We start from the raw sequence: 25,016 nt of genomic DNA, 5'->3' as shown, positions 1-25,016 counted from the left end.
GTGTGACTCCGTGGCATGGAGTAGGGGTATTCTAGCAAGATGGATCTATGTCTACTGAGCTAGTAGTGCCTATGGGGTTTGATCTATGAAAGAAATTTGTCATTGCTCTCTACTTGGGTCCCTTTGGGTGACTTGGTCTCTTGTCTTGTAGTAGTACTATACGACATCTTTGGAGCTCGAGGAGGAAAAGCCTGAGACATCTTTGGTCCTCATAATTTATCACACGACGAAGATGTTCAAAGCTGTCACAAAAAGGGCAGTGATACCTTCTTCGTATCTCGCAGTACATTATACATCTGCATATGTAGTGCTCCTCCATCTTAGGCTCTCTATCAACACAGAGCTGCATATCCTATCCGCCATTAGAATATCTATCCATTTGCGTGTCTCTATCCTCAACTGATGGTGGACGGAGACGCACCTGTTCAATAAGTGCCCACATACTATGGGAGAGGTGTGTCCATATTCTGTGGTTGGACAATAAATCCATCCTCAGAGAGGGGTGGGAAGTGGCTCCGGTAAAACTCCATCTTCGGTCCCAGAGGAAGTTGCAGCAAGATCCAAGTCCTCCCTGTCTCAATTCTTAGGACATCGACCTTAATGGCTGAATTTAGCTCGGATCGACTGAGAGGGAGTGCAGGACACTCTTAGCTATAGTCAAAGGGGGAGAGTTGGTTAATGTCTCAGCCCATGTAGCAAGAGGCCATCTGTGAGTACCAATAGTCCCTCTCACTTGCCTCTGCTAGCTGTCTAGAGAAAGTCAATGCCAATCTGTTATATTTGTGGCATGGGAGCTCCCATATCTTGTGTAAGGAAGTTACTGCTCTAAAGAGTACCTCCACAACCATAGGTGTTGTACCTAACTCTACTCTGATGATAGGGAGGGGGGTGGAGGGCTTACTCCTGATCATGTGTGATATGATCATCACCAATGGTCTCTCTATGCAGTCCCAACCATAATAATAGTCTCTCTTTGGGCTAGTCTAGTCAACGAGTGGGCTTAATGTTTGTGAGATAGGCTGCAACCCCAAACCTCCGCTCCATATAGAAGAGGCGCGACTAGTGTGTCAAATAACCATAGTTTGGTGCAAGGTTCCTAAAACTGCATATGGGCACACCGGCTCTCAAGAGCCTGTAGTGCTGCATAGCCTCACGCTAACTGAGCCTCAGCTGCCTCCCTCAATGAAAATCTCAGTCCAAAGAAAGTGACTCCCAGGTATACATATTCTCTCACATGCTCCACTACATTTCCTCCAAGTGTGAACTGATACATAGATCGAATCACCCATGTTTCTGAGGTGTTGAATACCATGACTTTGGTTTTTCCAAGATTCACTATGAGATCTCCATCTCTGCAAAAGGTATATAGTGCATCCAAGTGACACTGAAAGCCCTCTGGTGAGTCTGAAATGAGTACAATATCATCGGCATATAATAGTATCGGTATTAACACTCTAGCTAGGCTAGCTCGAACTCCACCTCCTCTATCAATGTAGTTAGATACCTCATCTGTGTATAGTCCAAATAGCAAGTGTGAAAATGGGAATCCTTGTTTTACTCCTATGGTGCTATCGATCCTCCACAAACATCCCCCTAGGTGTGCGCATACGGCCTGTCACTTTCTCATACAATGTATAAATGTCCCATTGCATACCTTTTGGCACTCCAATCTCTTGCAATCTTTGCATGAGAGAGAGAGAGAGAGAGAGAGAGAGAGAGAGAGAGAGAGAGAGAGAGAGAGAGAGAGATTAACGTCTACATAAGGCCAATGTGGCCTATGAGACAAAATCCAGAGTACATCCATGTCTAATGTCATCTCATCCGTAAGGTAAAGATAACATTACAAATAAGTGGGTGGCCTATGAAACAATACTCAAAATAACTATACGATGGGACTATACTAGGGTTGAACCATGTGTAGTGTTGTTCCATTGATAGAAAAGAAAAGGAAAGGAAAGGAGAACTAGATTTGATAGAACCATGTACAAAAGTGCGGTGGAGACTATGGGTTGTAGCTTGATCTCAAGATTTGCACACGATCTCAGTTATGATGGGGTCCCTAGCTGCTTCATTGATATGCCTGGTGGTGATTCTTCGGTGTCTCGTGATAATGGCTCTAATCCGATTGTGGTGTGGCCTCCTTGAACATGGTCCTGGTAGACGGGGTCATCGTGCTCAACAAAGGGAAATGGCTCTATCCAATGTGACTCCACGGTGTGGCCTGTAAGGTGTTTGGTGGGGGGGCTCTGTCTCTGCTAGGCTGGTAGTGTCAGTAGGGTCGGCTTTGTAGAAGAAGTTTGTCATTGCTCTCTGTGCGTCCCTTTGGGTGAGCTGGCCTCCTATCTCGCAGTAGTGCAGTTCGACGCCTCTCGAGCTCCAGGAGGAAAAGACCTAGGCATCTCTGGTCATCGTACTCCATGACGCGACGAAGGGGTCCAAATCCATCACGGAAGAGACAGTGGTGCCGTCCTCGTATGTCATAGTATACTGTGCATCTGCATATGCAATACTCCTCCATCTCAGGCTCTCAACCACAAAGTTGGCGAGTCCTATCCTCTGCTAGGATATTTGTCCATCTGCCTGTCTCCATCTGAAGCCTATGTGAGGATGTGCGAGTCTGTCCGATAGCAACCCGTACTCTATGGTAGAGATGGGTGTCCATATATGCTTGCTGAATAGTGAAACCATCATCAGAGAGACACAAGAAATGACTCCTGTAGAACTCCATCCTCGATCCTAGAGGGAGTGGTGGATGGATCCATGTCCTTGCTATCTCAATCCTCAAGATATCAGCTCTGATCACCTGGTTCAACTTTGATTGGCTGAGAGAAAGTGTAGGGCAGTCAAGGCTATAATCCAAAGGTGGAAGACGGTCAATATCCAAACCATGTAGGCTCATCCAAATAGCCATTTGTGAAAACCAATAGTTCTTCTCACCTCCTGCTGCTAGTTGTCTAGATGAGGTTAGTGCCAATCTAGAGTATCTATGGCGTGGAAGTTTCCATAGTCTGTGCCAAAAGGTCACTACCCTGAAGAGTGCCTCCGTAATTATAGGTGTTGGCCCTAGCTCTGCTCTAACAATGGGATGTGGTGTGGAGGGCTTACTCCTAGTGATGCGTGCTATCATCATGATCAATGGCCTTTCCATGCTATCCCAACCATCATAATAATCCCTCTCTACTCCAATTTGATCAGTGAGTGGGCTAAGACATCTGTGGTACAAGCTGCAACCCCATATCTCTGCTCCATATAGTAATGTAGGTGTCACTAGGGTGTCAAACAACCAGAGTTTGGTGCGGGGCTCTTGGAATTGTATGTGAGCACATTGACTCTCGAGTGCCCCTGGTGTTGTGTATCCACGTGCCAGACGTGCCTCTGATGCCCTTCTCAACGAAAAACGTGGGCTAGAGAAGGTGACTCCCAAATAGACATATTCCCTCACATGCTCCAGTATGTCTCCTCCAAATGCGAATTGGTACATAGATCTAGTCACCCATGCTGCCGAAGTATTGAAAACCATGTTTTTGGTCTTCCCAATGTTCACTGTGAGATCTTTATCTCTACAGAAGATGTGCAAAGCATCTAGATGGCACTGCAATCCCTCCGGTGAATCAAAAGCTTTGCAAAAGTAACAATAGATCCTCTTGTCTCGGGCTCGACCCTCCTCAATAATGGCTCTAAGTGTGAGAATATGGTCTAGTGTGGTATATCCTCGTCTGAAACCTACCTGTCCTTGTGCTCTCTTGCCTTGCGTTTCAGCCCACTTATTGAGTTCATGCTCTAATATAGATCCATATATCTTGGCCAAAGTATGAACGATCATGATAATCCTGTAGTTGCTAGGAATTAGGGGATCACCACTTTTAAATAGCGGAATTATAATATTGTCTGACCAACTCATAGGGAAACCTTCACATACTGCTCTATTGAACATATGTGCTAATATGGGTGCTAATATGTCACAAGCATGTGAGAAATGTTCTGCTACGAGTCCATCCTCATCCTGTGCCATCCCATTTTGTAATCTATAAATTGCATCCCTAACCATTTTCCATGTGAAGAAAGACCATTGTGTTGGCCTACAAGCTTGTGGGGGCTGCATAGGTGGCTGTCTTGGCAGGTCATACAGCTGTCTCCCATAGTCAAGCCAAGCATCTGGTGATGTAATCTGTATGAGGGGCTGTCTTTCGTGAAACATCTTCCATGCGCTCTTGCTATCCCGCCCCAAAAATAGCTGATATATCTCTGCTTCTGCTTTCACTAAGTAGTCTCGTTTCTTTTTCCCACAAGGCATTTGAAGAACGCCTTTGCTTGGCAATGTGTCTGAGTGCCTAGCTCCACTTTTCTCTGTAAGCGAGCTTGGATGACTCTACACTCATCATCATACCAGCTATTTTGGGGAGCAGCAGATCGTGTGGGTGTACATCTGGGCAAGGTGTGTGGGAATGCATATATGGTTGATCCATGTATGGCCTTTGCTTAATCCCTTGTACATTCTTCCAACGATCTACTCAAGTCCAATGTATGTAAATTGGTCTGTAGGGAACCACTGTAGATATGTGAGGTGTCTTCTGTAAAGTAGTATTTGGGATGTTTAGGGAGGCATGGTGTTTCATGTTTCATATGTACACAAGAGAGCATGAATATCAAAATAGCATGATTTGCTGCTATGCCGATTGGTCTCTTAGATATATTAAAGTTTTGGATGTCTGGTATCAATGTTGGTGAGCCTATCAAGTAGTCCATAGTACTTGCCCCTCCTTTGTGATTCCAACATGTCAAATTGTCAGATTTTGGCCATTGTGGCAGACCATTAAAGATGGCTAGTCTATGTGCACTTCCCAAAGTCAATAGGTGTGTCTCATGGGTACTCACTTCTTTATCGTGGGCTCTCCTGCTGCGTAGGCCTATTTCATCTATGTCGATCTCTTTGAACATGGCATTATCATGCATATAAAAGTCACTCTGTCTATCTCCAGTGCGTGCATTGAAATCTCCTACTAATAATATGTCCCCAATGCTAGCATATCTCATGATATCCTCATAAAGTACATCAAAGGGAGATCCATCTCATGTGGCATAGGTAGAATTTATAGGATGAAAGTAGCATATTGCGATGAATATATCCCGTGGTCTTCCTGCATGTGTCCTAATCCATAAATATCGTGCATCATCATCTGTTTTCATTACTTGCACTATCGCTTTGAGGTCTTCTCGGTATAGCATGGCCACACCTCCAGAACCCCTAGTGCTTCCTGGTTTTCTAGCTGCTAGACGAAATGCACTTTCCCACCTGTATCCCCGCACGTCTGGTAGTCGGATACCTTTACATTGGTGTGTTTCTGTATACATTGCTATATCTACTTGTCCATCCCTATAAACAGCCCACTTTCCCTCTTTGCGAGCCTCCAATACCTTGCACATATGTTCTCTGCGATGCGCTATTTATGCTGGGGTAAGGTCCTCATCCAAATAAATCTTCTCACCCTTGAGGGCTCTCCTCTTGGAGAGGAAGGCCTTTTTTTTCTCTATGTCCCCAAAGCGAAATATTAGAGCCTTGGACTTAGAGTCCTCTTTCCCCACTCTCCAAGCATTGACGATAGGTACGTCTAAAGGCCCAATTTTGTCAGCAAGTGTCTTAGCAACTTCCTGTGGGCTGCTCTTCTCCTCCCATCCTATTACCCGTACATGTAAAACCCTAGCCCGTCTCCTAGCCTCTTCTTCCAAGGTAGCATTCATTACTTCAGTCTTGTTCACTGATGTTTCCTTATTCTTTTTTACTACCTCAATCCATGGGCTAGCTTATTCTATTTGCTTCTGTGTTGTCTTTGCCACTTTTACCCATGAGTGAACCTCCCTTTCACATGCCTTCAAAACCTCTTTTTCTTTTTGTAATTCTTCTTGCACATTCATTTCTTTTTTCTTAAATGTATTCAATTCTTCCCCCAGTTCTAAGATTTCAGATTTGTAGGCATCTAGCAGCGACCACTTTCAGCATTTGAGTTTTCAATGTGTGCATTTCGGACAGCATTTGTGCCTGTAAGTCATTCTTAATCTTTATCTGCATGTCTTGCATTTTTGCCCTTTGATTCACTATCAGTTTGGCTTTGACCTGCTCCTGTATTTCGTTCTTCAATTCTTGTCTTATAATTCGTAGTTGAAAGCAAATCATGAGATGAATTTCTTCGTATTTCTTTTCATTCATGGTGTGTGAGGTCTTTCCATGCCTGTTAGATGTTGGGGAGACAGTCCAATGACCCTACGGCCATACGTCTTGCACCGTGTGTTCTTAGAAGGGGTGTTGAGCATTGCTTCCATGGACGGTTGTGTTAGTTCTTGATCAGATTCGTCTCCTAGATATTCATTTTCCATGGTTTGATGCTTGCATTTGTCTACATTATCCATCTCTCACACAGTGTGTGCAAAGCCACTCAGCTTGTACTTTGTATTGTCAAATCAAAGCAATTTCTGCGATTCCTGTAAATTTCCAGGGTTTTCCTAACCTCTCACTAAATTTTTGCAAGCCTAGTAATCTTTTACGAGCCCAAGTGCCTTCACACTGTTTACAGTCACTGCAGAAATACGAATTGCAGCCCGAGTCAGTGCATTACTGCATACTCTAGGACATGATCAAAATCAAAGTCAATGCATCATTGCCTAGTCCACAAGCCAGTGCATCAATACATTCACGTAGGTTTGCATTCATGTCATTCTGAGTACATTCGTGTCATATCAATGTGATTACGTCTGCAATCTCAGTACATTGGCATTTGGGTCTGTGTTAGTACATTGCCGTGCCAGTACATTACTGCATACAGTACGCTTGCGTCAATGCATTCAGTACATCTCTGCATCACTATAGTGCTAACGATAGGTCTGCCTCACACCAGGTACATTCTTGCTCACGATAGGTCTGCTTCACGACAGCTGCCTCACGACAGGTTTGGCATCACGACAGGTCCTTCCCGACAGGTTTGACACCATGACAGGTACGTTGCGTCAGGTCCTCACAACACGTCTGACATCACGAGAGAGAGAGAGAGAGAGAGAGAGAGAGAGAGAGAGAGAGAGTTATATTAACGTCTACCAAAGGCCAAATTGGCCTATGAGACTAGAAGGTTACATCTAAAAATTGAGGGAAACTTTCCATGTCTCAAAATAGCTAACATCTAATGCTATGACTATCTAAATGGAAAATAAACAGTGAACAATACATAGTTGATGAGTAGAAAATGATGTCTAAGCCAAATACAGTGTGGAGCTACTCAAGAAGCACTCTCATCTCAGGATATCTCTCATGGGTCTGTCTAGCATAGAAAGGCTGAAGTGGTGAGGTAGGGTCCCCCTGTGATGGTGTAGTATTCTCTATATTTGCAGATGGTGTCTCCTGTAAGGGTGTGGACGAGTTGGATGTGGGTGGCGGGCTCTATAGAACTCCATGAGTGCACGTTGGTGTTGGTTCTATATCTTTGCTGTTGGGTTTTTAAGAGATACTCTTTGTAGTGGCATAGCTCTAGCAAAAAGAGCCCAAGATATTTGTGATTCGGGAAACCCATAACCCAGGATAGTGACCCAAATTCCTCTCTAAACAACCAATAGAAGCGCCCTTGGATCTCGTAGTACACCAAGCATTTGCATAAGTAGTGCTTCATTGTCTTTGGCTCGAGCTAACAAAGCTGGCAAACCTTGTCCTTTGGGGGGAGGGAGTCTTTGCTGTATCTATCTCTCTCAATCTGGAGAGAGGCTACCATGGCCTATCAAACAAAATAAAAGTACATCGGTATCTAATGTGATCTCATCATGAAAGTGAAAAAACGATGCTTCTTAGTATAAGGCTAATATCAAAATATCCAAAACTATATATGTCATGAGGACATGTATTTTTGAAACCTCACTTAACATATGGATTAATTTATAATCACATGGTTAAGTGAATGCTGCACATGTGAGGTGTAACTGGGATTAGAGTAAATTTACGAGTCCAGGATCCGAGGAAATCACAGGATGTCAAAGGCAAAAGTTGCTAAAGTTATGCCGTACAGGTACTTGGTGGTATCTGGTGCTAGTTGTTGGCCTAGGTCATTCATTTGGCCATAAGTGTTAGTTCGTGACACTAGAGAAGTGGCGTTTAATGGTACTTAACGCCAATCTAATGGTCAAAGATGGTGCAGAGACACTTGGGAATGGAAGTTGCCCAACCAATTTAATTATTGGCTAGTCATATTATTTTTCAAGGCACCAAAATAATTATCAGATTAATTTTCAATATTTGAAGATTGAAAATTATGTTATGGATAATGTTGGAAAAACCATTTAGGAAGGAGTAAAAAAATGCCCATGCAAGATTTAAAAACGTCTATTGAGGCTGGAGAGAGGCATTTTAGTGTATTCAGCCTGCAAGAGAGAGGGAGGAGATGCTGCTGGTTTAATTTGTCGCCATTGGAGGACCTTCTGAGGCAGCTAGGGGTAGGAGAAGACCAATCAAGAGTAGGTGACAGCATGTATAGGCTGTTGAGACTGGACAGTAGCAGTAAATGATTGATTTTCTTCAAATCTTTGCATCTACAAGTTGTTGAGACAGGGCAGCAACAGTGAATGACAGATTTTCTTCAGTTCTTCACGAAGAAAGTCTGAATTTTCTCTCTCCTCAGAATTGTCTCTCATCTCCCAGCCTTTCTATAGCCTTGCTCCGAAGATTACAGCATTGAGATTACAAGAGGCTGAGAAATTTCAGATTTCTCTACTGTAAACCCTAATCTGTAGCAGAAATTAGGGTTTAGCAAACAACCTCGGGAAGCATGCAAAAAATTGGAAGCTCCAAGATCTAGATTTAATAGGGCTGAAGCTGTTTTCAGTCAAATTCAAGTGGAGGGAACAACAAATCAATGAATTTGGGGCATTGTCCATCTCCATCAAAGGAGGTGAAGGCCGATTGACTGCCCAATCAAGGGGCTAATCAAATTGAAGACTTGCTGGTGATTTTGGAGAGGAAGGGAAGTTGGAATACTGAAAGGGATTGGGAGAATCCTATTGTACATCAACTACTTCTTTTATTAAGTTAAATAAATATTGAAAGGGGCGCCAGTTTTGGGGCCAATAGGGTGTCCAATGTCTAAGATTATATGGTTAATCAGTTTTGGGGCCAACAGGGTATCCAAAGATTTCAATTTTGTGAATTTGTTAATTGCTGTAAATAATGCTTAATTAGGTTATTTACCACCCTATCTGAGGAGGAAGGCTGGTTACAATATGTATAAGTTATCTAGATATAGTAGCTCCTCGTTGAATCTCAAGTTTAGCACATGATCCTAACCTTGTGGTCCAAGGTTGCTCTATTGATGTGTTGAGGCCTGAGTCTCCTATGCCTCACAATGATGTCTCTTATCTGACTATGGTATGGGACCCTTAGTCATGGACTAGGTGGTCGAGGCCATTGTGCTTGGAAAAGTGCAATGGCCTTGTCTAGTGTGACTCCATGGCATGGGGAATCTGGTTTGTTGAGCAAATCTGTCATTGTTCTCTGCATTGTTGTGAGGTACAAAAAGTATGGTACAATAAAATATAGTACTAAATGGTACTTTAAGATTTTTTAAGGAATAGTACGATAAAAATACGTAACTCTATCCTAAAAGCAACTTAAAACCTAGTTCTTTTTGGCAAAATAAGGTAGAGAAATTCTTTGAATCTCAAATAATCTAATCTCATGGGAGAATCATATTAGTATAAGGAGCATTTAGCTCATTCCAAAGTACGGTTCAAACGGGAAAAGAAGTATCCATTAAGTTGGTACCTTATGGTACTAATACGTAAGGTACGGTATAGTATGAACTCTCTCATACGTAGTACTAGTGCAACTATGGTTCTCTGTCTGGATCTCTCTAGGAGAATTGCTCTCTTGTCTTGTAGCAGTGCTAGTGTGGTGCTGCTAGAGCTCTAGGAGGAAAAACCTTAGACAGCTCTGATCCTTATACTTTATAACATGGTGGAGAGGTCCAAAGTCCTCACGCAAGAGAGAATGATACCTTCCCAAATGTCATAGTACATTGTACATGCGCATATGTAGTGGTCCTCCGTCTCGGGCTCTCGGCGTTGTTTGGTAGAATTTCTTGTCCATCTACCTGTCTCTGTCCTTAGTCAATGGGAAGAAGTGTGCATCTATCCAGTAGCAGCCTTCATACCATGGGAGACAAAGCTGTCTAGAGGAAGTCAATGCCAGTCTGGGATATCTTTGGTGTGGGAGCTCCTGTAACTTGTGTAAGAATAAGTCACTGCTCTAAAAAGTGCCTCAAGGCTCTTCCTTAAACCATGGACTGTTTGCAGGACTGTCTTCCTAGACTTGCAATTTCAGTAGTGCCTTTATAACTGTTCTTTTATTTTTATTTTTGAAAGCCTATTTGGTTGACAAGTGTCCTCACACATGAGTCGCCTTTATGTTGTTTTTGCTTAGCTTGTGTCGTTTGATCTCTGCATGTATCATGTGCTCTTCTAGGCTGCCCATCATATTGCTTTCATGGAGTGGCTCTCTCTTGTATTGGCTTCTTGTGCTGCATGCACCCTTAGGTACATCTCACCCACTCTGTCAATCTCACATGTCCAGATTGGATATAACATACCAGCAGTTATAGTACATAGACTGGACATAGGGGGCCTTTGTTGGACTTGGTTGAAGTGTATATTGGCATTATCTCATTAAGGCCTAGGAGACTAAACTTTATCCATATGTGGCTCATTAAGGCATTTAGAATACAGACTAGATCATCAAACAAGTCAAGGAAGGATTTGCTAAGGTCTAGCAAAAGAAAATGATCCAGGTTGATAATGTTGTCAGCACTCTCTTCAAGGTGGTTGAATGGGTGTATTCAGAAAGCTTAACAAGTTAGATCCTTTTAAGACTATTGACAAGCCTAGTGCCATAAAGTACAGTCTGTAATTACAGTTACTGAGTCATTGAGAGATAGATACCTTATGTGGGAGTTTTCAGCTAGTATACTTGACCCAATCCACTTGTGCTGCCAGACGAGCCAGAGCAAGAGCACAGTTATCTTCAGCCTGTCATGGAAGAAGAGTGCATTCAGTCAGCTGCAGCCATTTTGTGACATTGTTTACAGAAACAGTGCCACGTTGCAGTTCCAGACAGCAGGCAATGGTCAGGATGTGTGAAGAAGGGCAGGGATAATGGTGTGGCAAAGGCACATGGCTCCCATTTTGAACATCTAGCTGGCCAGAAGACCAACAAGGAGTCCTGTCTGGTTGGACAAGGGCCTAAAAAAGGCCAACATCTCCTCTCTTACAGCCATTGCTTAGTGAACCAGTGAACTCTTTTCCTCTATCTTGTGCATGCAAATGCCAGGTTTGCTTGTTTAGAACATGATTGCATCCATCGATCATTTATCTTCCCCATCTGTTGAGCACCATTCATTGTCTTCTATGCATTTTTGAGTTATTTTGCTAACCATTAAGAAGGATCCCCATCCCCCTTTTTTTCCTTTTCCCTTTCTTCTCTTTTCCCATCTTTTTTACTGAAGTGTATATAAATACAATAACATAAAAACATCTCTTTTCTCAGGAGAGAGTGAAGCTGAGACAGATGATGACAGAGAAGTTCAGACTGGGCTTGAAGCAGATTCTGATGAAGAAGATGGTGCTTTCTTTGATGCTGATGAGTTTTCTGGATCAGAATTCTTTTGCACACCAACCAGCTTATCTCGTCAGGATTCAGAAAGATCTTTGGAAGCCTTCTCAGATTCCAATATGACTATTCCTGACCCTCCTAATGTCTGTATAGAAAAGATTGGTTTTGACTATCCACGTGTTGAAAGGCGTAAAAGACTCCCTGAACCAAAGGAAAAGGAAAAAACTGTCAGCTTGTGGTCTATGATCAAAGATAACATTGGCAAAGATCTAACAAAAATATGTCTTCCAGTATATTTCAATGAGCCAATTTCTTCTCTCCAAAAGTGTTTTGAGGACTTGGAGTATTCATATTTACTTGACCGTGCATATGCATGGGGAAAGAAGGTAAAATCTTTTGTTTATTGAGTAATTTTCTGTAACTCTGGGGGTCTAATTCTTGGAAGACTGTGAGTGTTGCAAGTCTGATTACAAAGAGACAGAGAGAGAGAGGTGTACCCAATGAATGTGTTGCATGCAAGTCCTGTGTAAATGACATTATTAAGCCTCAACGAGAGGTTAATATATGGTTAGAAGGCTCCTACAGGCAGGACGTGATAGAGGTGTGGGGGGAAGATCAGAGAGCCTATGACAGGCCAGAATAGATATGAGAGCCTTCCTTGCCGTACTCAGGGATGGACTTGGTGGTAGATTTCTTGTTACTCAACATGATTGTACTCTTATTGCATGCTAGACAGGGACTACACATTTGACTAGATTGGATGATACTTGTGACATGGACTTACTGTATATGGATAAAAGAATCAGCTGTATAAGTGGCCTTTTGGCTAACATCTAAATCTATATTACAGAAGCCACATGACTCGGCATAAACTAGCTAAGGGAGCCATGTTGCTACCACACATCTCCATGTACCCTTCACCAGCCGTATACTACAAAAGGCCATGAACAGTTACGGATGAATACTGAATGGAGTGTTCTGAATAATCTCTCGCCATGAAGCAGCAGTCTCATGGATGAACATCTGGATAAGCCATCAAGCTACTAATCACAGCATCAACCCCTTTCTTACCAGTATGACTATGAATGCCAGTGCTAAATCAAAGTTAAAGCAGTTTCTAGTGTGGCTGATGGGCCAAACCAATTCATCTTAGAAATTGAAACCTGTGGGAATATTTTGAGTGCAAATTGCCACTTGAGGCACTCTCCATCTTTCACCAGTAGTCCTCTCAAGTCTTAGAGACCTCTATACATTGGAAGTAAAGCCTTGTTTTTGCTTGCTAATATAGGCATGAGACGAAAGAATGAGTAGTTTCCATAAGCAGCAAAGAAACACATGACAATCTTGTGAGGCCACATCGTACCATCTGTTGGGATTCCATTGTTGAGAACTTGCCAATGAAAAACCTTACCTTCGTAGGATAATCTTGGGAATCCATAGCTGGATCTTTACCCTGTCTCTTTTTTCTGCCAGCTTGCATCACCAGAACCTGTATGAGGTGATGCACCACACGATCACCAGAAAGATCTGCTTACACTCAGGGACACGTGTATAAGGTACAAATGAGTTATACAAATTGGTGATGATAGGATGCCACTTGAGGTGTGCCAATGTACAGAGTTGTCCAAACAGCTGATGGCTCTTGTGAGAGTTGGCTAACCGCTTTGGAGTCCAAATGACACCCCCCTTTCCCCGCGCGCGCCCCCCCCCCCCCCCCCTGGTAAGGGTATGCACTTTGTAGCTATACCATGGCGTTGGAGCCAGAAACACCTATATAGGGAGTAGTAGTGACTCTGAGCTCAGCTTGGTTTCCACTCTACGTGTGATTCCCTATACTCAATGGTGAACCCTCACATGTGCGGTGTCACTAGGGTGTAGTCTTGAGATGTGCCTGAATGTTGTATCTTTCGATATCACGAACACAAAGATTCCTTATTGATATATCTTGTGTGCCATTCCACTATGCCTTTTTGTGCCTCATGACAGGTTATTACTTGAAGTGCCTTGAAGGTCCGTAACACTTGGTATCAAAGCAACTCTAGCGCAGAGCATACTAGCTCGAGAGGCGAGCAGGCTCACGAATGCGGAGGAGGTCCTACCATAACACGTTGTGCAATGCAACGCGACGACCTTGACACGACACGACACAGTGTGACGCCCTGCCAGGTGTGTTACCTACTGAAAATTGAAAGAGAACCTGATGTGCCAACAAAGTTGAGAGGGAGCCGTGGTATGATAGGGATGCGCGGCATACCATTCAAAAATGTCTTGGAGAGAGCTGAGGCTATGGGAGGACACTTTCTTTGAAGAGGAAGACGAGCTATGTCACTGGCTCAAAATCACATACAAGAAGAAAGAGTTGCGGCTCAAAATGATCGAGTAGACGAAGAAGACCATCAAGATGCTAAAGAAGACCAACAAGAAATAGATGTGTTGCGCAATCTTGAAGAGAGGGCTAAAGAGCTGGATGAAGACCTGGAGAAGGTTGACTACCAGTTGATCATGGTGCAAGAGAGAGCCAAACTGTGGCAAGTGAAGATGGCCCGAGACCTTGACATGGAGTTACAAGAGAAAATCATGCTGAGGTGTGACTGGGAGACCGCCTCTGGAGCTGAAGAAGCCAAAAAGAGGATCGAACCATACCTGAAGTAGATGTGGGCCGAAAGAGTCCAAGAACTGAAGAATGAAGTGAAGCCAACCAAAGAAGAACCAAGGAGCCAAGAGAAGCAGAAACAGGTTAAAGAAGACGAAGAATCATGGTCGGATGAAGATAAAGATGAAGACAAGGGGAAGGATGAGCTCAATCTGGATCTTGGAACACCTCGTCCCCAACAAGAAGAAGTCGACGGCTACTACCTCGACTACTACTTGGAAGATTACTACTTAGAAAGCTACCCTGAAGATCAATACCTCTACAACGAATGCCCTCTTGAAGGAGATGGATACAAGTACCTTGAAGACGTGCCCATCGACTACCACCCAGAAGGAGAATTCCTCTACAACGACTACCCCTATCTCGAAGAATGCCAACCCAAAGGAGTTCAAGAAGAAGAAGAAATGATGGAATATTATGTGAAGGGAGAAGGATAGAAAATGGATGTGTGTCTTTCTTTGGCTTCCTGGCTCTCCATACTTGTTCTTTCAACTTGCTTTCTTCCTTTTTCCCTACTTGCTCAATCTTTTTCCTAACTTTATTCTTCTTGTTTTCTCCTATCATGGTCTAGCTTCTCTTTTTCTTCTAGCTTCTTCCTAGCTAAGGACAAAGCAACCCAAGCTTTTGATCCAATGCCACATCCCATCCCAACCAACTCGAATCAAAGAAGGAACCGAGTGCACTTCAAGATTGGAGTCATTGGCTACACCTTTGAGCCCAAAGAGACAAACCCTTATGAGCTTGGACAAAATGAGTCAGAGGACAAAGCCTCAATGAAGGGAGAGCATGAGGGAGTGCTCGCAATATGGTCCAATCAAGGTAACTTAGTGCCATGAAAGGAAACCTTGCTAGTTGAGCCTCGGAGAACTCTCCAACTCACTCTTAAGGTAAATGTCTTTGGACTAGGGAACTTATTGGGACCATACTCAATGGTGACAAAGATTGAGATCTCAGCATTCACGCCGCAAGCAGTGCAAGGAGTTGTCATCCCGATCCTATGGATTCGTGACACACCAAGCACCACATATATGGACGTTACCCCAAGAACTTCAAGGATACCTCTACTTCCGCAAACCAAAATTTGGTCTAAGTGTGACAACTTACCTGATTTAAGAGTTAATTACAGCAATAAATAAATGCACATAAACCGAAATACACACTTTACCATAACATTCTTGGACAGTAGACACCTTGTTGGCCCCAAAATTGGCGCCCCTTGCGGTATTTCTTTAGCTTTCATTCAATTGGAAGGAGTACAACTCGAGATTCTTTAATCTCCTCCTGCTAACCAATTGCTCTTACTGTCATAAATGACCAGCAAGCCTTTTGGGTCATTTGCCCCTTGATTCACCCAGGACTTCTTCTTCAATTTGACCCTTGGCTGGCCAAATGCTGCCCTAAAATCAATTTGGGATGGGCTGGCTTTTGAAATCCCTTGATAATCTTCAATTATCAGTTGTTGATTTCAGTCCCTTGAGCCTTCAATCTCTGGCACAGATCCCAAGGTGACTGCTAAATCCTAATTTCTGCTGTAAATTAGGGTTTATTGCAGAAATTACAGATCAGCCCACCAAAAATGGCTGAAATCTCCTCCAAATGGCTGAGAATTGCTGAGAATGGGTGAGCATAGGCTGAAGGAGATGAGAGAATGCTGTAGAGAGAGAAAATTCCGAGATTTGTCGCGAAGAACTGATCAAAACCAGCAGCTGCCCTGCTATACCAGCCCTGAACGGATGCACCAACAACAATAGGAGCATCAGAGACTGTGATCTTCAGAAGAAAGTGCATTAGCAGCAATTGCCAGCTTCCCAAGGTCAAGAATATGCAATCTCCATCACCAAAATGGTCTCCAATGGCTGGGAAATGGCCCCAAAAGCTGGCAGCAACAATCCAACACCTCTTTCCAACAGCTCCAAAATGAAAAAACGAGATTTTCCTCTCCCTTCAGCCCTATTTAGCCTTTCCCCCACTTGGATGGGAAAGTTTTGCCAAGTGGCAGCTTTCTTGATCCATTTTCAGCAATTTTCAGCAATTTAATTAATTTTCAGAATTAATTAATTCTGAAAATTAATTCAGCCCTTAATCCATGCCCAGAAAATTGACCTTGCCCATCGAAAAATTAATTGACTAGGCCATTTGCAACCCAAAGTGGTCCCATGCATTAATTGACCCTTGGACAAGCATTAAATCCATTAATTAATGCCTAGTCCCTAGTGTCACCACTGACACTTAATGGCCAATTAATGGTCCTAGGGGCAAACTGACACCAAAATTCACCTAGAATTTAACAAGTGTAACTTGTTACAACTTTTGCCTTTGACACCCATCTTTTTCACAGGGTCCTTTAGCCTTCAACTATGAGAAAGTATCTTGCACCTCACATATGTAACACATGTACATCTTTTAATTGCACATTTGATTAATCCTTTAATCAAATGTCAATTAAACATAAGCAAAGCATCAAATTTTCACGTCCTCGTGACATGAGCCTGTAGTGAGAAGTACATGTGCCTAGTGTGCAAGACCAATCAACCATACCTTCAACTGCATTGAAATGTCCTAACTGAGGGGGCTGTCTGAATGCCATTAACCAACAGTGTGACACTAGCCAGTAGTGTGCCATTGCAATGGGTGGGTACTAGGAGGAATAGGAACAATAGATGTAGGTGCTGGAGGACCCCAAAATGTCCACCTAGGATCCAACCTGCACATGAGATGTGACACAAGCAGGTTGGTTGACTCTAGGTGGATGTTTCAGACCCCTCTTGATTGCCTAGGAGGAGTACCACCCATGTGTGTAGTTGTGGCTTGGTGTGGACTAGATCGTGGAAGATTGTGGACCTTGATACTACACCCCTTGTCTACCTGATCAGGGTGCTAGCAGTGAGTACAATATCTATTCCGTTTAGCCAAGTGTAGCCAAACAGGTTTTATTTCTTTTGTTCTATTTGAAGGAGTGTCATCCTTTTTTGGACTTTTCTTCCCTTCTTGAGAGCTTTGGCCACCTCTAGACTTCCCCTTAGAAGAAGAGGATACCCAAAACCCCCTCTGGCACAAAAAATGTGGGAGAGATCTATTTTTGAACTTGATCTTACAGCCTTGCGAAATGCTAGAGCTGAGCTGTTATGTACTTTAGTACTTTGCCTTGGGATACTTTGTCCCAAGGGGATTTATCTATAGAATCTTTCTTTTCTTTGAAAAATAGCTAAAATTTTAAATTGAATTTTGAAAAGTATGATGCCACATCAGCAATCTATGATGATGATGTATTTACAAGCAAATTGATTGTCTCAAAATTATATCCATGAATTGCATCTCCACTGAAAACTGCCATTATAATCCATCCATTGTTTACCGTACAATCCTTTAAAACCGTCCATATATTCACCCTCCAGTCTTTTAATAAACAGTTTCTACACAAGCCCCCTTCTAAGCACAAATTGGGCAGTTTAGACTCCCGACTGACACGTCATTGCTCCCGCCTCCGCTATCGCAACCCGTTGAACCCCCCCGTTGACGCGACACGTCCCCTGTCTCTCTCACCTGCCAGCCGCCATCGCGTTCTTTGAGCCACCGACAACTCCCGCCATCGCAATAATAGTCCTCTCCTCCCCCCCCCCCCCCGGTCCCGCCCCTTCGCCCCCGCACGCGTGCTCTCTTGCGTGGAGGCCCGGCTAGGCAGTCACATCACCGCTTTGAAAATAGCAAATTTCTCCTTACCCCCCCCCCCCCCCCTCCCCCCCTCCCTCCCCCCAACCTCCAGTTGCTCCCTCCCCTTGCAGCAACTCCCCCCCCCGGTAGTGCAGTAGCGTATTAGGTAGGTTCCCGGCAAGGACGCACAATGGAAACCTTTGGTCAGACGCCGGCGCATTCTACGAGTGCCCCCCAATCAAACACCTTGCGCATCATCCTCTCTGAGGAACAGGTCTCAACCGTCTGTGCCACAGAGTTGGAGTTGAAAGAAACAACATTCTTCGGTCAGGTCGTTGGACACTCCCCATCGAGGGCTTAGCTGCGGGATTGGCTTCACTCCACGCTGCACATTGGCACAGTGCAGATCATGGAGGCAATCCTCATGGGCTGAGGGATTTTCATGGTTCGACTCACCTCTGCGGATGCAGCTCGTGAGTTATTGGAGAGCTCGCCCTATGCTTCCACGAAGGGGATCATCTACATGGTTCCCTGGTATAGTGGCTTTGCGGTGGAGACATTCGCCCTCCACAACAAATTTCTCAGACACCCAGTCACTCTACTTTTCCCCGAACTGGCGGTAGAGTACCGCCAATTAGTGGAGGACTTTGGACGGCTCTTCGGTACAGTTCTTCCTGCCTCCTTCGCAGATGCAGTGACAGCTACAGGAGTCCGGAAGGTAAGAGTGGCTATGAAAGACACAAAGAGTATATCCAAGTTCCTGGAGATTGAGATAGGGGGTCACTCCTTTAGGCATCAGGTCATTGTGGCTGGGCAATCAGGGCAGTGCCTGCGATGCCACGACTTTGGACACCAGGCAACAGATTGCACGCGTTTCGGAGCCAAGGCAGCTCCGCCGACAGGCCCGCAGGTGGACGCTAACGGCTTCACACGGGTCCAGACTCGACAGAGAGGGAGATGGCAGGGGGGCCTGCAGCCAGCGCCGCAGTCGCATCCTCGACAGTAGGGTGCATGAGGGCGAGCGACGCCTCCTCGGTAGAGCACTCCACAGCCCCCCTTGTCCTTTCCACCCAGCAAGACCGCAGTCCCCCCCACAGCTACCACTCGCATCACAGACTACCCCACCTGAGATCCCATAGCCCCCACACCCACCCTCCCTCACCTCCCAGGTGCCCCCCCCCCCCCCCCCCGCTGACCCTAGCCCACAGCCCCCCCCTTCCAGGGCCACCAGTCTCCCTCCCCCAAAACACATACCCGCCGCATGCCTTCGACCATCCCTCGACCCTCTTCCCCCCCAACATCTCCCCTGCCGAGCACCCCCCTTGATCCACACTCGTGTCAGGTGATCCCCCCCCCAGTCCCACTCCCGCTTCTCCCATGGGAGGTGATGAGCCACACGCCTACATTCTCCTCGCACCAGCAATCTTCCCCCTCCCACACAGCCACTAGCTCATCTACCCCTGCTGCCCTTCACACCTTTCCAAGACATGCACAATTGTTGCCACAGGAGTTCTTCCGCAATGGCCCATGGTCCTACCTGAGAGTTGCGGAGCGCGGAGTGTTCCCACTACCTCTAGAGGTGGGGATCTTCGTGGTTCACAAGTCAAGGAGGGGCAAGGTCCATCTACTAGCACCACCAAACTACTTTTTTTTTCTTTCAGTCCTCTCACTCAGGGGATTGGACGACGACACAAACAGAGGAGGAGTTGAAGAGTCAGGTGGCGGACCACATTTCCCAGTGAATGGGAGAAGGAGGACTAGCATTGTTTGCACAGCAGTGGCCTGGTTGCATGATGGACATTAATTGGTGGGCTGGGGCCGAGGTCCCACACTTGAGCATTATCTTTCGAGCCCCCCCACAGTGGAGGGCTCCGAGGGATGTGATCGAGTGGCCCCTGGCACAGGCGGCCCGTTTCTACCAATGTACGGAGTCACGACTCTCAGTATGGCTGATAGATGCATTGATAGTACCATCTAGAGCATCTATCACCCCTATGGTCCGGCCGAGGGCCACCATGGGGGACTGGAGTTCGCTGTCCAGACCTGTGGCAAATCGTACTTGCATGCCCCATAGTTTCTCATCCTCATCAGCAGCCTCCACACCGAATAGATGTCTGTTCGGTTAGTTGTAGGTTTCCCCATGAGCTTACACCTTGCATCTTGGAATGTGAATAGTCTCCACTACAGTGGGGCACGTGGTTCCAGGAAGTTGATTGTTCGGCAGGAGCTGCAACCTGCCCTTGCCGAACGGATCAACATTTTATTTCTACAAGAGCACAAGCTCGCTCCCTCCCTGGCCCAGCGGATAGGGAATACTCCCGGGCAGCTCGCACACTTACTGGGAGCACGCCATAGATGCCCACGGCAGGAGTGGAGACGAATGCACCTCTATTGGCCCGAGTCTCACCACCTGTGTACGAGACCACAAGACGATAGTGGCAGGGAGGGTTCTATGGATCAAGTTGGATATTGGAGACTCGTGCCTTGGAGTCCTCAATGTCTATGCCCCTACGGAGGTTAGGGCACGCAGTAGGTTTTGGGTGGAGATTGTGGATGGACTCCCAGAGCTGGCCTCCTAGATCGTTGGAGGAGATTTCAACAACCTAGAGGCTTTGGAGGACCAACAAGGCAGAGACAAAAACTATCAGGGCATGGCCGGGGAGGAGCAGGAGGCATGGAAGGTATTTCTATCGACAATAGGTGCACGTGATGGCTGGAGAGACTCTGCCTTCCATAGGAGGGAGAGGTCGTTGGACTTCTCTTGGGGATACAGGCGGCTAGGTGGAGTCCTACTGGAGCGGTTGGACAGGTTTTATGTGGGAGAGTGGGGAGGCTCTCGTGGAGGCCAGATTGGGCAGTTGGCGGGTACCATGTTGTCCTATCATTGCCCGGTTCTCCTGACACTATATCCCCCAACATCTGCCCTAGACACTCGATCCTGTAGGATCCTTGACTCGATCTATAGGAGGGAGGAGGTGATGAGACAGATAGAGCAGGTCTAGACTAGGGAGTGGGGTAGGAAGGACCGAATTGCAAAGGAAGTTGTAGAGGTCCTAGCTGAGTCGAGTAGAATTTGCCAAGAGGCAGCCATACAGGCCAGGCAGTAGAGCTGGGAGGAGGAGAGAGCGCTCCGACGGGACCTTGCAGCCATGCAGAGATTACTACAGGAGACACCAGGGAATCCCACCCTCCACGCACAGGTGCAAGCGCAAGCAGTCATTGCTAGCCTAGAGGACAAGCACTCTGAGTTCTCTTTCCGTATCTTAGCATCTTTTTGAGCACGGAAGGGAGACACGATGTGCAGGGAGTTTTTCCAGGTGCACCAGCCTCGCACCTCAAGATAGCAGATACGTAGCCTTGGAGATCAGTATCGGAGGACTTGTTCTAGCCCAGACGAGGTGATGGAGATTGCCACTGATTACTACAGACGCCTTTTCCAACAAGAGACAGCCTCAGCTAGAGGACAACGATGTAGGCAGCAGGTTTGGGGTCACATCCCGTCCCTTGTCACAGAGGAGATGGGACGCTCCCTCCTAGCCCCCTTCATAGAGAAGGAACTAGAGGAGGCTTTCCATACACAGGACGGCCAGAAATGCCCGGGAGAGGATGGTCTCTCTAAGGCATTCTTTACTACCTACTGGGAAGTGGTGAAGGACCTCCTACTGATAGCCTTCCAGGAGATTTTCACTTCAGGAGACAGATGCCAGGGAGCCTTTTGGCAGGCTTTATCAGTCTTCTCCCCAAAGGGGGAGGCAGTGGCAAAGATGGTTGGTAGGCGACTACACCCCCTGTGCTGCTAGACATCATCCATGACACACAGGCCGACTTTGTCCAGGATAGGAGTATCCTAGACAATGTATTCACCTTCTTTGAGGCGACAGAGTGGGCTCAGCACAGTGGGTAGAGACTGGCCGTACTACTCTTGGATTTCGAGAAAGCTTATGACAGGGTGGATTGGGATTTCCTAGAGGGCACCATGGTGAGGTTGGGTTTCCCCCAGGCGTGGATTCGCGGGGTCGCCGCACTTTACAGATCGGCCACCAGCATGGTTCTCATAGGTGGTAGGCGAGGGGAAGAGTTTCGGCTGGAGACATCGGTCCGGCAGGGCTGCCCCCTGGCTCCATACTACCTATTCCTACTCTTTGCAAAGGCGATGTCCCACTTCCTCAGGTCCCATATGAGCGGATTACGCGGCCTCTGACTTCCCATGAGAGAGGAGACTGAGTTGCTAGACTCAGAGTATGCAGATGATACAACACTCTACATAGAGGACGATCAATTGATGCTGGAGAGAGTGAGGCTGGCTCTTGAGGTGTTCTGTTCTGCAGCAGGAGCGAAAATCAACTGGCAAAAGTCGGTTGGTTTCCTCACAAACCCGGACTCTAGCACGGAGTGGGGCGTCCACCTAGGATTTAGATGGGTGAGCAGAGAGCAGACCGTCCGGTACCTAGGGTTCCAGGTGGGACTCGACATCACTCCCGCCCAGCAGTTTCTTCCAGTCCTCGATTCTATTCGGAGGAAGCTGACCTACTGGAGCATGGCTCGCCTCTCACTAGCCGGCCGAGCCCTAGTGGTTAATCAAGTCCTCCTAGCGATGGCCTGGTACATCGCCTCATGTTAGTGCTTCTCATCCTGCGTACTGCAGCTTCGCCGCCTAGTGCGGAACTTCCTTTGGTCCGGGTCAGACGTCTCCAGGTATTCCCGGGCCAAGATGGTGTGGGCAACCATCATACGGCATCGGTCAGAGGGAGGGCTTGGGATCATAGACCCAGAGTTTCAGAGTATGGCCCTCTTGGGCAAGATAGTTGTCTGTGGCCTCACACTGGGAGGGCAAACCTAGAAGGTCCTATTGCAGGAGGGTCTTCAGGATTGTAGACCGAGACTTGGCGGTGAGTGGAGACCATCCGTGAGATGGATCTTCACGTTAGCCCAAATCATCCCCCCCAGATCACCTTTCCTACGCAGCTTACTCTGCTCCCAGGTCAAAGATCGGGATGAGGCACAGATTGGCGAGCGCCCCCACATCCAGTGGGCTGGTTCGGAGGCTAGCCCGACTCGTACCATCAGGACATGGCGGAAGGTGTACAGGATGGCGGATGAGGAGGTGCTGCAGCAAGTATCAGGCTACCAGAGAGGAGTGGAGTTTAGGTGAAGGGAGATAGATGCAGCAATACCTTCGGAGTGGCTTGCTCCCCCGATACGAGTGCCGATAGAGCTCGGGGAGGTATGGGCCGCCAGGTTTTCACTAGCAGGCATCCCTCTACAGGTAGCAGATAGAGTGGGTGGTGCCCTGCAAGGGACTTTCTTCACCTTTCAGAAGGAGGGGCGTCTGGCCCTTGAAAGAGGGCAACAGGATGAGGGGATAGCTGCCCTTTCGTGGAGGAGGATCTGGGTGGTGGGTCTTCAGGGGAAGACATGGTGACTGACCCCTATGTTTTCTGGAAGGAGCTGAGGGATTGGTGCCTTTGAGGAGAGTGGCTATGGCCAACCACTGCAGTTTCCAAGAAGCCATCGAGGTTCCTAGAGTACACTGCCAGGATATGGATTGGGCATCGTCACGTAGTAGGCACTGGGCGGAGCACAGCATCATGGAGCCATTCCGACGGACCTTCTGGCGCCGCTTATGGGATAGCTGGAGGCCGAGGAGGGTATCGTATTTCTTATGGCTGGTGGCGCATGGGCGCTTGGCGGTGGGAAGTTGGCTTGTCCAGATGCAGGAGGAGGCAGGTTGTAAGTGTTGCCCACAGCAGCCTTTGGAAACCCCAAAGCACTACCTTTGGTCATGTGAGGAGGCGCATCTCGTGTGGAGAGGAGCATGCCGCATCCTTCGCCGTACAGCACCCAGCCTTGGATGTATCTCATGGGGAACTTTCTGCTGGCAGGCAGTTAGCCAGGGCCGTCACCTTCTGTATGAGGCCGGGATGCAGGACACAATATTCATCATCGAGGCAGGGTCGTGCGTAGTGGTCGGTTTGGAGGCTCTACCCATCCGCCAAGTACTGGAGCCCACAGCAAACTGCTCTGAGGTATGGGAGATCATAGAGAGTCTTACTGGATGGCATATCTGGAAGGTGCGGTGTCAGGAGACTTTCGGCGGAGAGAGACTTTCCGTACAGGCGACCTTAGCAGAGCTCTAGACCTCTATCATTCACTCCCTCTGCGGCTATTGGGATCAGGTGCAGGGCAAGTCCAGGGCTCGTCAGGAGCTCCGTTGTCATTTCATGCATACCTGGGGTGGCCAGGACCTGTTTTTCGTGATGCAGGCAGGCAGCCCCAGATGGCGATACACCCCCCCTCCATGGCTTCTTGCCCCCATCCCCCCAGATTGCCTTGAGAGGCTTGTATACATGATGTATTTGTGTTTCTGCATCAGCTCCAGCTAGTCTGTTGAGCATGAGCACTCCGTTGTAATCAGTTTCTTTTGAGTAATATAATCAGCCACATTTTATTTGCAAAAAATATAATATATTCACCCTCCATATGTTAGGTTTAGGTTTATAGAGACAATGCACAGTTAGTTGCCAGAGTTAGTCAAGGCTGTAACAGACCACAATACTGTTCTTGACCAAGGTAAACAACACATCACCTAAGCTTAAGAACACGATGAAAATGTTACACACTTCAAGTTATTATACATAGTTATACTCGGATAACAATTCACCCTTGAGATACTGGTATGAAAAACAATTATGGGCAATTATTTTCTCGACCAAGGTAAATAACACATCGCCTAAGCTTAACAGCACTATGAAAATGTCACACACTTCAAGTTATTATACATAGATGTACTCAGATCACAATTCACCCGAAAGATACTGGTATGAAAATCCATTATGAGAGCAATTCTTTTTTTGGGGAGGGATCTTTAACTTGTGCTCTTCATTGAAACCCTGATTACTTAACTGGTTCCCTAGGAGTACTAAGTGGTTCCCTAGGTGTAATAGCGGTTAGCATATCCACTTTAATGAAGACTAATAGAAGTTTATTTCTTGGCCCAAGGAAAAACATTTTTGTCTTTTATTGTTTTAAGAAGCGGGAAATGCAAATTTGCAGCTTCAAGGGTTAAAATCCTGGCTGTGA

General features: G+C 46.3%; 1 protein-coding gene across 5 annotated transcripts in view; it reads left to right on the top strand.

Annotated features, from left to right (window-relative positions):
• LOC148013394 (oxysterol-binding protein-related protein 1A-like) overlaps window positions 1–25,016 on the top strand; it is a 96,141-nt gene that overhangs the window by 31,107 nt on the left and 40,018 nt on the right. For all 5 annotated transcript variants that reach the window (XM_087667493.1, XM_087667496.1, XM_087667494.1 and 2 more), the window contains exon 4: window positions 11,567–12,018. In XM_087667493.1, coding sequence (XP_087523619.1) covers window positions 11,567–12,018 — 452 coding nt within the window. The remainder of the gene's footprint in view (window positions 1–11,566; window positions 12,019–25,016) is intronic.

Source organism: Lygodium microphyllum, chromosome 26 (assembly GCF_053477565.2).
Source record: "Lygodium microphyllum isolate KBCC chromosome 26, Lygodium_microphyllum_v1.1.10, whole genome shotgun sequence".
Taxonomy (NCBI): domain Eukaryota; kingdom Viridiplantae; phylum Streptophyta; class Polypodiopsida; order Schizaeales; family Lygodiaceae; genus Lygodium; species Lygodium microphyllum.
The sequence above is the reverse complement of the archived record's forward strand: the minus strand, read 5'-3'. Positions and strand labels throughout refer to the sequence as shown.